Source organism: Mytilus galloprovincialis, chromosome 3 (genome assembly GCF_965363235.1).
Source record: "Mytilus galloprovincialis chromosome 3, xbMytGall1.hap1.1, whole genome shotgun sequence".
NCBI lineage: Eukaryota > Metazoa > Mollusca > Bivalvia > Mytilida > Mytilidae > Mytilus > Mytilus galloprovincialis.
The window spans coordinates 111383341-111395887 of record NC_134840.1 but is presented as its reverse complement, the minus strand read 5'-3'; the positions used below and the strand labels follow the sequence as shown (position 1 = coordinate 111395887).

The 12547-nt window shown below is 32.2% G+C and overlaps 1 protein-coding gene across 4 annotated transcripts in view; it reads left to right on the top strand.

The window, feature by feature from the left end:
• LOC143069797 (proprotein convertase subtilisin/kexin type 6-like) overlaps positions 1 to 11121 on the top strand; it is a 46927-nt gene extending 35806 nt beyond the window's left edge. The window contains exons 12-16 of one of the 4 annotated variants that reach the window (XM_076244600.1): positions 451 to 764; positions 1581 to 1637; positions 8143 to 8262; positions 8520 to 8561; positions 11006 to 11121. In XM_076244600.1, coding sequence (XP_076100715.1) covers positions 451 to 764; positions 1581 to 1637; positions 8143 to 8262; positions 8520 to 8561; positions 11006 to 11070 — 598 coding nt within the window. In that variant the 3' untranslated portion in view covers positions 11071 to 11121. Of the gene's footprint in view, positions 1 to 450; positions 765 to 1580; positions 1638 to 2844; positions 3139 to 8142; positions 8263 to 8519; positions 8562 to 10912 lie in introns of those variants that run through there. The other 3 variants (XM_076244598.1, XM_076244599.1, XM_076244601.1) reach the window with 3 other exon arrangements.
• Positions 11122 to 12547: the final 1426 nt, after the last annotated feature.

Here is a 12547-nt window from a genome sequence, read left to right as displayed (position 1 = left end):
AGAAATCCTTGTATTGTAGTTCCTGAGAAAAATGTGACGAAAATTTTCAACTTGGCTATCATGTGTAAAATCAGACAAGTGTTCGGTAAACAGGAAGTTGTCAAGTGATGAATCTGAAAACGCATCACACGGTATGGCTGACATATATAAATGTTGATACCAAATTACAGAAAGGGTGGATGTGTAGTTCCTGAGAAAAATGTGACGAAAGTTTCATGGGACGGACGGACTGACTGACTGACGGACGGACGGACGGACTGATGGACGGACTGATGGACGGACGGACTGACAGACAGAGGTAAAACAGTATACCCCCCCTTTTTTTAAAGCGGGGGTATAAAAAGACAGATAATTACATAACATCTCGTTTTGCAAATATCACTTGGTCAAATCAATGCCAGGTTTTGTTCTTGATTTAAGCTTTAAAAAAAAATCTTTTTTTTTTGGCAGATCAACGTCTGGTTCATCCTACACAACAGACATTAGATCGATCTCAGCTTCCGATTGCTCTTCAATAACGTATTTGGAACATGTGACAATTGACATTTCGTTTTCATACACTGAATACCGAGGTTCGTCTGAATTTTACCTGGTGTCACCTTCAGGAACAGAAAGCCATTTAATGCATTATCGATATGATGATTCTATTTACTATGCCTCAGCTGGTTCATTATCATGGACATTTATGTCAGTTCATTTTTGGAGGGAAAGTCCAATTGGACAATGGACCTTAAAGTTTAAATCATACCGCGGCTTCTCAGTCGGTGAGTTTACTTTATTTTCTGCAAATTTCATGATTAAATAATTAACTGAGAGTTTTTAGTCGCTTTGTATTATCTGTTAAATTTAGTTGAATTAAATGCGGACGTCAGAACGACTTGAACGCAAACGTTTAAATGTACAAAATCAAACCAATTGGAATCATTAGATGAATCCGAAATAACATCAAGAATTAGCGCTTTATAAACAGGGATCTGCACCCTTTCAGATCATCTGAAATCATTCCTGTTTTTGTGGCTTATGTTGATAAGTCTATAGTTGTTCTATATAGTGCTAGATGTGAACTTAATACTTTTCGCTCTTTTTTGTTAATCCTAAGCAAATTATTCAAAAATTTCATACGGTAACATTTGTGATCCTTACATCGTATCCGGACATTTTATAGAAAAGAAACATCATCGAAATAAGATTGCAAAAAGAATATACAAACAATCAATTATGCTTTCTCAAATCTGACTTACATTTACAGAATAAAATAAGTCTGTACAATGTACATGTACACCTATAACAGAAACAAATCGCACGATTTAAATGATGTATCAATATCAAAATATGACAAGAAAGGAAATTTATTTATTCCTTGTCATTTGTTTAACATCTAGATGCATTTATTTGATATTATTAAGACGAAAAAACAATGTCAATTAATGCAATGCATAGGTTCTGAAACGTTACCTTGGGTTTTGATTGTCACTGGGAAAAAGAGTATTAACAGAAATATAGGACTCCAAGACTATACTGTTTTTAATGAAACCTGAACATTTTCTTAACAGTATTTTACATATAAATGTATATTTCAGTTACTGTTAATTCTTGGTCGATAACATTTTACGGAACTTCCACAGATCCTCTTCCTAGTAAGTTGAATAAAACTACCATATGTGATATAAAATAGCAAACTCGCACTCACGAAAGCACACATATAATTTAAAATAGCACACTCTTACTCACGAAAGCACACATTTGATATAAAATAGCACACTCTCACTCAACAAAAATATCAAAAGGATATCAACATTGTAATATAGAGCATTAAAAATGCCTCATGCGCTCAAAGATATTGTAAATTCAGAATATTTTACGATCGTTTTAATGTGGACAAATTTGAAATGTAATTCATTATGTTAGTAATCTTCTTGTGTTGTGAATAAGACAATATACAGTTAACTCTCGTTATCTTAACCTCAGCTGACTAGAAACTGCGGTTGATTCAAAGTTTGTCAGAAGTCCCATGTTTCATATACATATAAATATTTCGACTCCTGTTGAGTCAAAATTAGATGAGTCAAAATTTAGGTTAAGCAAATTCAAATGTACAGTCCCAATGTTAACAAAAAGCAATTAAATTTCATTTTAGCTCACCTGGCTTAAGGGTCAAGTGAGCTTTTCTCATCACTTGGCGTCCATCGTTCGTCGTCTGTCGTCGTCTGTTGACTTTCACAAAAATCTTCTCCTTTGAAACTACTAGACCAAATTTAACCAAGCTTGTCAACAATTATCATTGAGTTGTGTAATTTAAAAGATGTGTCTGATGATCTTGTCCGCCAACCAAGATGACTGACATGGCTAAAACAAGAACATATGGGTAAAATGCAAATTTTGTCTATTATTTTGAAAACCATTATAAATAAAGAAAATCTGACAGGGCAGAAATGTTCAAAATGTTGAGCTCTATCTATTGTTCATTTACGTAAAAACTGTCATACGATTTCTTATTGCCCTTAAATGACAAATTTTACCATTTTATCTTATGTTTGCTTTTTATCTTGAATTGAATATAGATAGAGAGAAACTTTAAAATGCCAAAATTATCAGCTAGACATGTTCTACAAATAATTCTAATGGTTGAAATTGTCAAACGACTCCATTAGAGTTATGAATTTTTGATTATCTTATATCTTAAAAATTATAATAGATAGATACTTAAATAAGCAAAATTGATTAGTTAGACAAGATTTACTAACAAGTCCAATTTTGCCGATAAAGTTAGTAGAATGTCACTCTTTATAGGAGTGATTGCCCTTAATTTAGGATTTTTGTTTTTACCCTATTTTGTGTTTTTAGCAAAAAATAAAGAAGATAGAGAGAAACTAAACGGATTAAATTATCAGCAATACAAGATCAACAAAACACAGATTTTTGTCATGAATTCTATTATCGCCTACAATGTTGGAGAGTGTCATTTGTTAAATATACATATATAGCAAGTTGAGCTACACAGGCTCTTTAGAGCCTCAAGTGTTTATCTCGAACAAATACACGTAAATCAAAAAAATACCTCTGGAATTTAAATGGATTGACGAGTTAATTTTGCAATTATAACACCATTTATTAAATTTTCCGGTCATTTAACATGTTTAACACTGTATCGATTAAGACAATCTTTTCCCACGATTGTTTACATAAATAAAGTTTGATTAATAAATAATTCCAGATACATTGTTATACATTATGAAAAAAAAACAAATCCGGGTTACAAACTAAATCTGAGGGAAACACATCAAATATAAGAGGAGAACTACGACACAACAGAAACACAACACTAAAATGTAACACACACATAAACGAACTATAATATAACATTGGCCATTTTCCTGACTTGGTAGAGGACATTTCAAGAAAAAATGGTGGATTGAACCTGTTTTTTGCGGCTAGCCAAACCTCGCGCTTTTTTGGCAATGTTAAATATAACATTAAAATGACAACATTACATGACAGGACTACAGTACAAATAAATGCAAGAACATTCAGGACAAACAAATACACAAATAAACATTACAATAGCACATTTCGACATGCTAATAGTTATCAAAGGTACAAGGCTTCTAATTTAATACACCATACGTGCGTTTCGTCTACATTAGACTCACTAGTGACGCTCAGATCAAAATAGTAAAGAAAGCAAATTAAGTACAAAGTTGAAGATCATTGGTGCCACAAAATTCTAAAAAAGTGGTGCCAAATACGGCTACGTTATATATGCCTGGGATAAGAAAATCCTTAGTATTTAGAATACTTCTTACTTTTGCAAACAGTAAATTTATAAAAATGACCATATAATTGATGTTCCTGTCAACACCGAAGTGGTGATTTACCACAGAATAAAAATAAACACGCAAAACAAAAAACGAAAGCACATAACATTGCAATGTCACCTATAGAATAGCGCTACGCTACAAAATGACGTCACGGAAATTTTCGAAAAGTTTAATTAATTGTATTATCTAGCAATATCTATGTAATTCCTCAGTAAAGGACCTAAATATCGTCCCCCGTCAATTATTAATTGGAATGAGTGTCGTAATATCATCCACGACTCACTCCATACTTACTGTATGAAATGGATAAAACGGGAAAAAGCTGACAAAAAATCTTTGGACTCTTTTTTTAATTCAGTAATGAAGATAGTTGATATACGTATTCAACATTTTAAAGAACATTTTACTATAAACAATAACCACAATAAACCTATTTCTCGTATCAAACATCAAATAAAAGAACTAGCCAAGGAATTTGTTTTTGTCCCGGCCGATAAAGCTGCTAATAATATTATTATTGTTTGACGTAAATTTTACATTGAGGTTCTGAAAAAGGAAATCACCAATTCACCAACATTCCAACTGACTCCATTTTCAGAAAACGAAATCTGTAACAAACATAAACTTTTAGCCACCGCTTTACAAGCAGAGCCAAATACAATGAAAGTCCCAACTATGTATTGGCTTCCGAAGCTACACAAAACCCCTTACAAATATAGATTTATTTCGTCTTCAAGCCATTGTTCAACTACTAAATTGTCTATTCTTCTTACCAGCACACTTGGTACAATTAAAAACCTGATAATAAATTGTTCAAATAAGGCCTTCGAAAATAGTGGAATAAATTACTTTTGGAGTGTCAAGAACTCGTTGGAAGTACTTGATAAATTGCATGCTTATATTGGTGATTTTAAAGTTTTGATTTTTCTACCCTGTATACCACATTGCCTCACATTCTCATTAAGAAAAAATTCACACACCTAATTAAATGGGCATTCAAAAAATCAGAATGTGAATATATATGTTCAAACTCTTTTAGGTCATTTTTTAGTAGCAATAAACAAAAAAACTATGTTAATTGGACATGCTTTGATACTATATATGCCCTTGAATTTTTACTAGATAACTTTTTTGTTCGCTTTGGGGATTCCGTATATCGTCAGATTATCGGAATTCCAATGGGGACTAACTGTGCACCACTTATTGCGGACCTGTTTTTGTATTGTTATGAGTTACAATTTATGACAAAAATAAGCAAAGACCCATCGAAACAACATCTGATAAACAAATTTAATAATACTTTTAGATATTTGGATGATATTTTGGCTCTCAATAATGACGACTTCAGTATGTATATTAATGAAATTTATCCTGTTGAACTTACTTTAAATAAAGCTAATACTAACAAAGACCACTGCCCTTTTCTCGATCTTGATATCTATATCACTAATGGAAAGCTGAATACTAAAATTTATGATAAAAGGGATGATTTTTCATTTCCTATCGTTAATTATTCGTTTTTAGATGGTGACGTTCCCTTGTCACCATCTTACGGTGTTTATATATCTCAACTTGTACGATTCGCTCGTGTATGTAACAATGTGTTAGATTTTAACGAGAGAAATTTATGTATTACTGAAAAATTATTACACCAGGGTTTTCGATATCACAAACTAGTCAAAACATTTACTAAATTTTATCATCGGTATAAAGACATCATTCGTAAATATAGTTCAACATGCAGACTTCTAATACGTTCAGGTATTTCATATCCATTTTTTTATGGAAATATTCTTTATAAAGCACAAAGGTGTCAGTATTCACCTCAGAAACTTACAAAACCTTTGAATAGACTTATTAAGAAGGCATATAATTACGATACTGTTGTCAAGTCATTAAAGATTGCATATTTTGGCGTTAATATTGAGTCACTGATAAGGTCTTTGCATCGGAACTAAACACATTTATTCTAAAAACAGTTGTTGGCATGACACGGGTTATGTTCTTCTCATATATGTTATGATGGTATGATACTAAACCCCTAACGGGAAGGATTGTGCCTGATGTTCATATGATGAAATCATAATCTTTCAGTCAGTTTAATTGAAGTCTGGAGCTGGCATGTCAGTTAACTGCTAGTAGTCTGTTGTTATTTATGTATTATTGTCATTTTGTTTATTTTCTTTGGTTACATCTTCTGACATCAGACTCGGACTTCTCTTGAACTGAATTTTAATGTGCGTATTGTTATACGTTTACTTTTCTACATTGGTTAGAGGTATAGGGGGAGGGTTGAGATCTCACAAACATGTTTAACCCCGCCGCATTTTTGCGTCTGTCCCAAGTCAGGAGCCTCTGGCCTTTGTTAGTCTTGTATTATTTTAATTTTAGTTTCTTGTGTACAATTTGGAAATTAGTATGGCGTTCATTATCACTGGACTAGTATATATTTGTTCAGGGGCCAGCTGAAGGACGCCTCCGGGTGCGGGAATTTCTCGCTACATTAAAGACCTGTTGGTGACCCTTTGCTGTTGTTTTTTATTTGGTCGGGTTGTTGTCTCTTTGACACATTCCCCATTTCCATTCTCAATTTTATTGTCCATTTGACTTCTATATATTTGCAGAAAAAAATTCTTAAAAATTTATTTTTATAAATTAATATTTTTTTCCTTGATGTATCTTAATATACATGTATGATATGTACGAACTCTGACTTTTAATTTCATAATTTTGGGTCAATAATTAAAAGAGTTTCCCATTAGGTCTATATGTTAATTTTTAATTTTTGAAGTGTTGATTACCTGATGGAGTAAGTATAAGTAATGTAACGGCCTTCCAAACAAAACAAAAACAACATACATGTGCTTTTAATGTTTGTTTATTTGTACCATGTGACTTTGCATATTTAGATATTAAGATGACCTCTACTGACCATCAACCAAACTTAGATTTCATGTCATGTAATTGTAATAATCTATGATAAGAAACTGCAATTTCCATTTTCTGTTTTAAAAAATATTAGATATTGTATAAACTACATGTAGTAAAGTAGTACTGTATAGGGAAGGGATATGCAAATGAATATTGCTTTATATTTTTACCTTCATATGTTATATGTTAGTGGACATGAGTAATGACAGAATTTACCAACTATAAAAACAATTTTTTTTTCATTCCTAAATTGTTTGCTTCCAAGATGTGCATTTTGCACATTAATAAATAACTGAATGTATATTAACTTAAATCTGTTTTTTAAGTATCCAGAGCGTCTTTGTATTGTTATACAACTCACAATGCTAAAAGCATGAAAAGCTTGTGTATAGTAAGCTAACTTATATAATGATATAAAATCAATATTCAAAACTATAAAGTGATGATCATTTTCAGTGGTGTGCATGTCCTTTAATATTCAAATCGGTATAATCACATGATACAAATAAACAAACATTAAAAGCACATGCATGGTGTTTTTGTTTTGGTTTGAAGGCCGTTACACTACTTATACTTACTCCATCAGGTAATCAACACTTCAAAAAATAAAATTAACATAATGACCTAATGGGAAACTTTTTTAATTATTGACCACAAATTTATGAAATTAATAGTCAGAGTTCGTATATACCATATATTAACATACATCAAGGAAAACATTATTAATTTATAAAAATGAATTTTTAAGAATTTTTTTCTGCAAATATATAGTCAAATGGACAATAGTTATTAATTTTATAAATAAAACTATAAAACAAATAAAACGTAATCATACATTAACGATGTTGATGTGTGCACAATTTGATAAAGACTACTCAGTCCGTGTTCTTATTCGTTTACATTTACTGTTGCGAAAAAAGATCGAAATAAATAAAATATGAAAAGAAATCTTTGTTTTCTCATAGCTATTGTATACGAGAATTTACAAATTTGTCAAATTTATATCACGCTCAGTTCGACTGAAAATTGTGCTCTCGTTTTAAAACTACAGGAGAAATTGCGACGGTGGAAAGAAATAACTTAAAGACAAAACAAATATATAGTTTTATTATATTGTTATACGACCATTAAATATGCGTACATAAAGAGACTAGCCTATCGATCCCCTACCAATATTCATCTGGCTTTACTTTAACCTTACCAAGCTAATCAAGAGTTGTGTCCTTTAGTATGTCAACCTTCCGATAGTCGTTTGAGTCGAACTACGGGTACAGCGAAATATTCCTCTGTCCGTCTGACTTCGAGAGATATAATATATAGACAAAAAATGGCTATGTTATGTGTTTAAGTGTTCCGTTCGTTCAGTTCATTTAATTATTATTTCATATTTAAGATATAGACCAATGTATATCAGCACCATGTGAGAACAATGGGACTTGTACAAATAACGCCTATTCATATAATTGTCAATGTACTGATGGTTATTCCGGGACAAACTGTCAGACCATTATCAGTAAGTACATATCATACTATTGGTTTTAAATGTCTTAATTGTTACATTTTAAATAATTGCTCAGCAAAAAACAAATAACACATTATTATACGTAGTTATCAAGTAATACTGGTTTGATATTATGCTTTAGTTTGTCATTTTATAAAGAAAATCGCAGATGGTTTTAATGCAGTCTGTCGGCAAGATCAATATATATTTTTATGGTTGTATAACTTGAACGATTTATCAATAGTACTTTTAAAGTTAATATATTTCAGCTACTACCAGTGCTCAAGAAACGTCCACAGAACCTCTTACGAGTAAGTTAAATAAAACCACCATAGGATAAAAAAAACAATACATAATTTCACTCACTAACGTACATATCCATAAAATACAGCCTCAATCCAAGAATGAGTGATTGATTACTGATGGTTGCTTAACGTCCAGTTTCAATATACACATTCTCAAGACAAGTATTTTAAACTTCGAATTTCGTATGATGGGTTAATGTAAAAAAAAATTGAAATTCGCATTTTAAATTTTTATTGCAATATTTTCATTCAGAATTTCCTGGTGTCGAATTAAATAATCAGTCTCACATTTCATTCTAACGTTGTTTCATGATGAATCTACGAATCCAACATTGGACGGCACCGTGTACATTAAAATATACCAGAATTTGTTATGTAATTTTTATTCTTGTGTTGTGAAAAAGTCATTACATAATATAGAGACAGAACGACTTTGTATGACGCCCCGTTCTAACTATATTATGTATGTTTGTTTAAGTTTATTTAGTTTATATTTCATGCTTTAGATATAGACCAATGTATTCCATTACATTGTCAGAACAAACGGATTTGTACAAATAATATCTATTTCTATATTTGTCAGTGTGTTAATGGCTCAATGTATTTAAAATGTAGATCTCCGATTTCGTTATACTATGTTACTCATATGTAGTAACGTAGTATAGCGAAATCGGAGATCTACATTTTAATTAGATTGGTTGATGGCTATTCTGGGACAAACTGTCAGACCATTTAGCTACCTGCAACTCATTACAGATTACTCAGCTTCTCTTCGTGTTGAATGTTGCTTAACGTCCAGTGGCTATCGTTTGGAGTACATTGCGGTGACAAATATTTGAAATAAAAAAATTCCCGAAATAAATAAAGGCAACAGTAGTATACCGCTGTTCAATAGTCATAAATCGATTAAGCGAAAAACAAATCCGGGTAACAAACCAAAAACCGAGGGAAACACATCAAAGCAACATTTCTTATTTATATATATTGGAGTTCAATGCTTTGCTTCTTTGCTTAATGTTAGTGGTCATTATGTTGGTATCTAGAAGAAGCATTTCATGTTTGACTGTATATGGTCCAGAAAGGCTGAGAATTGTGTGTACATACCCTTCCTCACACAAATGCACACATGTATTACCTGTACTAATTCATGCTGTTGACCCTATTTGTATTGTTGTAGTATGGTTTTTCTAAAGCGTAATGTCTTCATGGTTGGTATTTATCTTCTGCCCAATAGTGTTGGTACTTAATATTATCATTATAATGTATTATTGTAATACTAAAAAATTCGTCTGTTTTATCATTCACAAATTTTTGTTCCTATCATGAAGGTGAAATATTTGGTAACACCAAAATTAGTCTTGTAATTGATGCCGATAATGGAGACCAGACATTTGAAATGATTCATTTTGCTAAGGGAAATGAGGGGAAAATTTTTAAAAATGAAATCCATCAAAATGTTTCAATTATTCTAAGTTGACCTTTTTACAAAACAGAGGACCATTAATGAACCTCCAGGCAGTCATATTCTCATATTACAAGGTTTTCTTTTTCAAACCATATTTTATAAAGTTGTGTGTTCGGCAAGAAAATTACATTAAAAACATATTTCTTTGTTCCCCGCACTAGTAAAGCTAGATCGTGGATTGTCAGATGTGTCGGGACAGTGTCTAAAAGAGGGACGAAAGATACCAAAGGGACAGTCAAACTCTACCTGGTTTATCAGTTGTTTTGCTAAGATATAGACCCTTCCATTTCATCTTTGTCAGAACGATGTGATTTCGACAAACAAGACATATATTTAAATAGTTGCTCTTGTCCTTATTCCTGTGAAAGGACTTAATGCTCCACAAAAAACATATACAAATTACATCATCATATTGACAATAGTCAGTTTAGGTAGATATGCATTGCCAATATTCTAGAGCAGACAAAATAACACACGGAGATGGCTGACACTGTCGTCCTCTTGTCCACCCACTCGTCTATCAACAAATTTTATAACATATTAATCGGTTTTGTACCAATCCATGTATAAAGGAATATTTAGATAGAATATATGGAAATTTATTAGGCTTTTGGATGAGTTATAAAGTGCAATTGATTTTTAGATTTTCCAGGCAGTAACGTCCTGCACGATCAGGTCATGTAGCTGATATTTCACTATTTTAACTTAAGCTCATGATAATTGTGTCAGTACGAGGGAACGTGTACAAATAACCTATTCTCTTATAGTTATGAATATGCATATCTGGGGAAAAACTGTAATAAATATTGCAGAGGACAACAGGTAGTTCTGATTTCATAAAATACGTGCAAATACTGTTATTCATATATTAAATGTTTTCAATATTTTCCAGCTGATGATAATGGTATAAGTACTACACTAGTAGTTGTTGTAGTAGCAGGTGGTACTGTAGCTGTTATTGTGATTGGTGTCATTGTAATTGCAGTTGTAAAGTCTTTTTCGGCTGGAGCAACAGTTGGCGCTGCCGGTGTTGCAGTTGTATGGCAATAGGAAATGACGATATACGATAATATCTTGTTACTACTCACCAAAATAAACAATCAATATGTTTTTTTATTGAAAACGTAATTGTTCAAATGACTGAAAATGAATTGTTTGTAACATTTAGAACTTATTTCATATTAATATAAATGATAAAACAACCTGATAATTGTGTACTTTCAACTCAAGTTAAAGAAATTTCATGAGTGGCCAAAAACATGAAAAGTATAACTCGTCGACAGTCTTGTCTACCATGATTATCTGAATTCTGAACATGTGCACACCTAATTTAAGTCATTGGACAAATGTCAAGCTGACATAAATAGATACGTGTATGTCATTTATCTTTCATTTATTAACCTGTATATAAATTAAGGTACAATAATGAAGGTATTTTGCCTCTACAAAATATAGTTTCTGAGTTATTGAAACGTAGGCCACTGTTGAAATCTTTAATGGGATACTCCTTGTCTCGGGTTTACTGTCAACATCTAGTTAAGTTGAAGCTAGATGTCTTCCACCTCCCCCATGGCCATTTACTGTTTCTATATCATAGTTTCAGAGGTTTGTTCTATAACCAGATCTACATAGTTTGGGGTTATAAAAGAATGGTTGAAATAAATGCATTTTAAGATATCTAATTACTTATGAGGAAAAAATTGTAGAACATTTCAGCAAAGCTATTTTTAAGATAATGTTCTGTCACTAAATAATTCAAAAATGTGGTGACTATGCTGAACGCATCTTTCCCATCGAACAAGAGATAGAGGATACAACAGATACTCAAACTAGAGATAAAGGATACAACAGATACAGTTACGTCTGCCTCATATCTGGACTTACATCTAGAAATTGACAATGGGGGTCGGTTGAAAACAAAACTTTAAGACAAAAGAGATGATTCAGCTTCCCAATTGTGAACTTTCCATTTCTATGTAGCAACATTCTAGCAGCGCCTACATACAGAGTATATAACTCCCGATTGATACAATATTCCCGGGCTGGTATTTCCTATCATGATTTCCTTGATAGAGGGTTGCTGCTCACAAGGAAGCTATTTAACCAAGAGTTCAAAATGGTGAAGTTGAAGTCATCCCTTCGTAAATTCTACGGACGCCATCACGAGTTGGTTGACCGTTATGGAATATGCGTTTCACAGATGATATCAGATATGTTCCTAATGTCCAATCCCGTTCCCTTTTCACGAATATGACCTACCGGGTTTTTACTAACATGAGCAACACAACCCTTCCGGACGCGAGCACAACTGTTCAAAATGATGAGCTCTACCATTTGTCCATATACGTCAAAACTATCAGACGACTTCTTATAGGAGTTAATTCCCTTAAATGACAAATTTAACCATTTTTGCATATTATCTTAAAAACTATAATAGATAGAGAGAAACTTTAAATTGCAAAAAATATCAGCATGACAAGTTCTACGAATAAGTCTACATGGTCGAAATCGTCAGTCGACTTCTCAT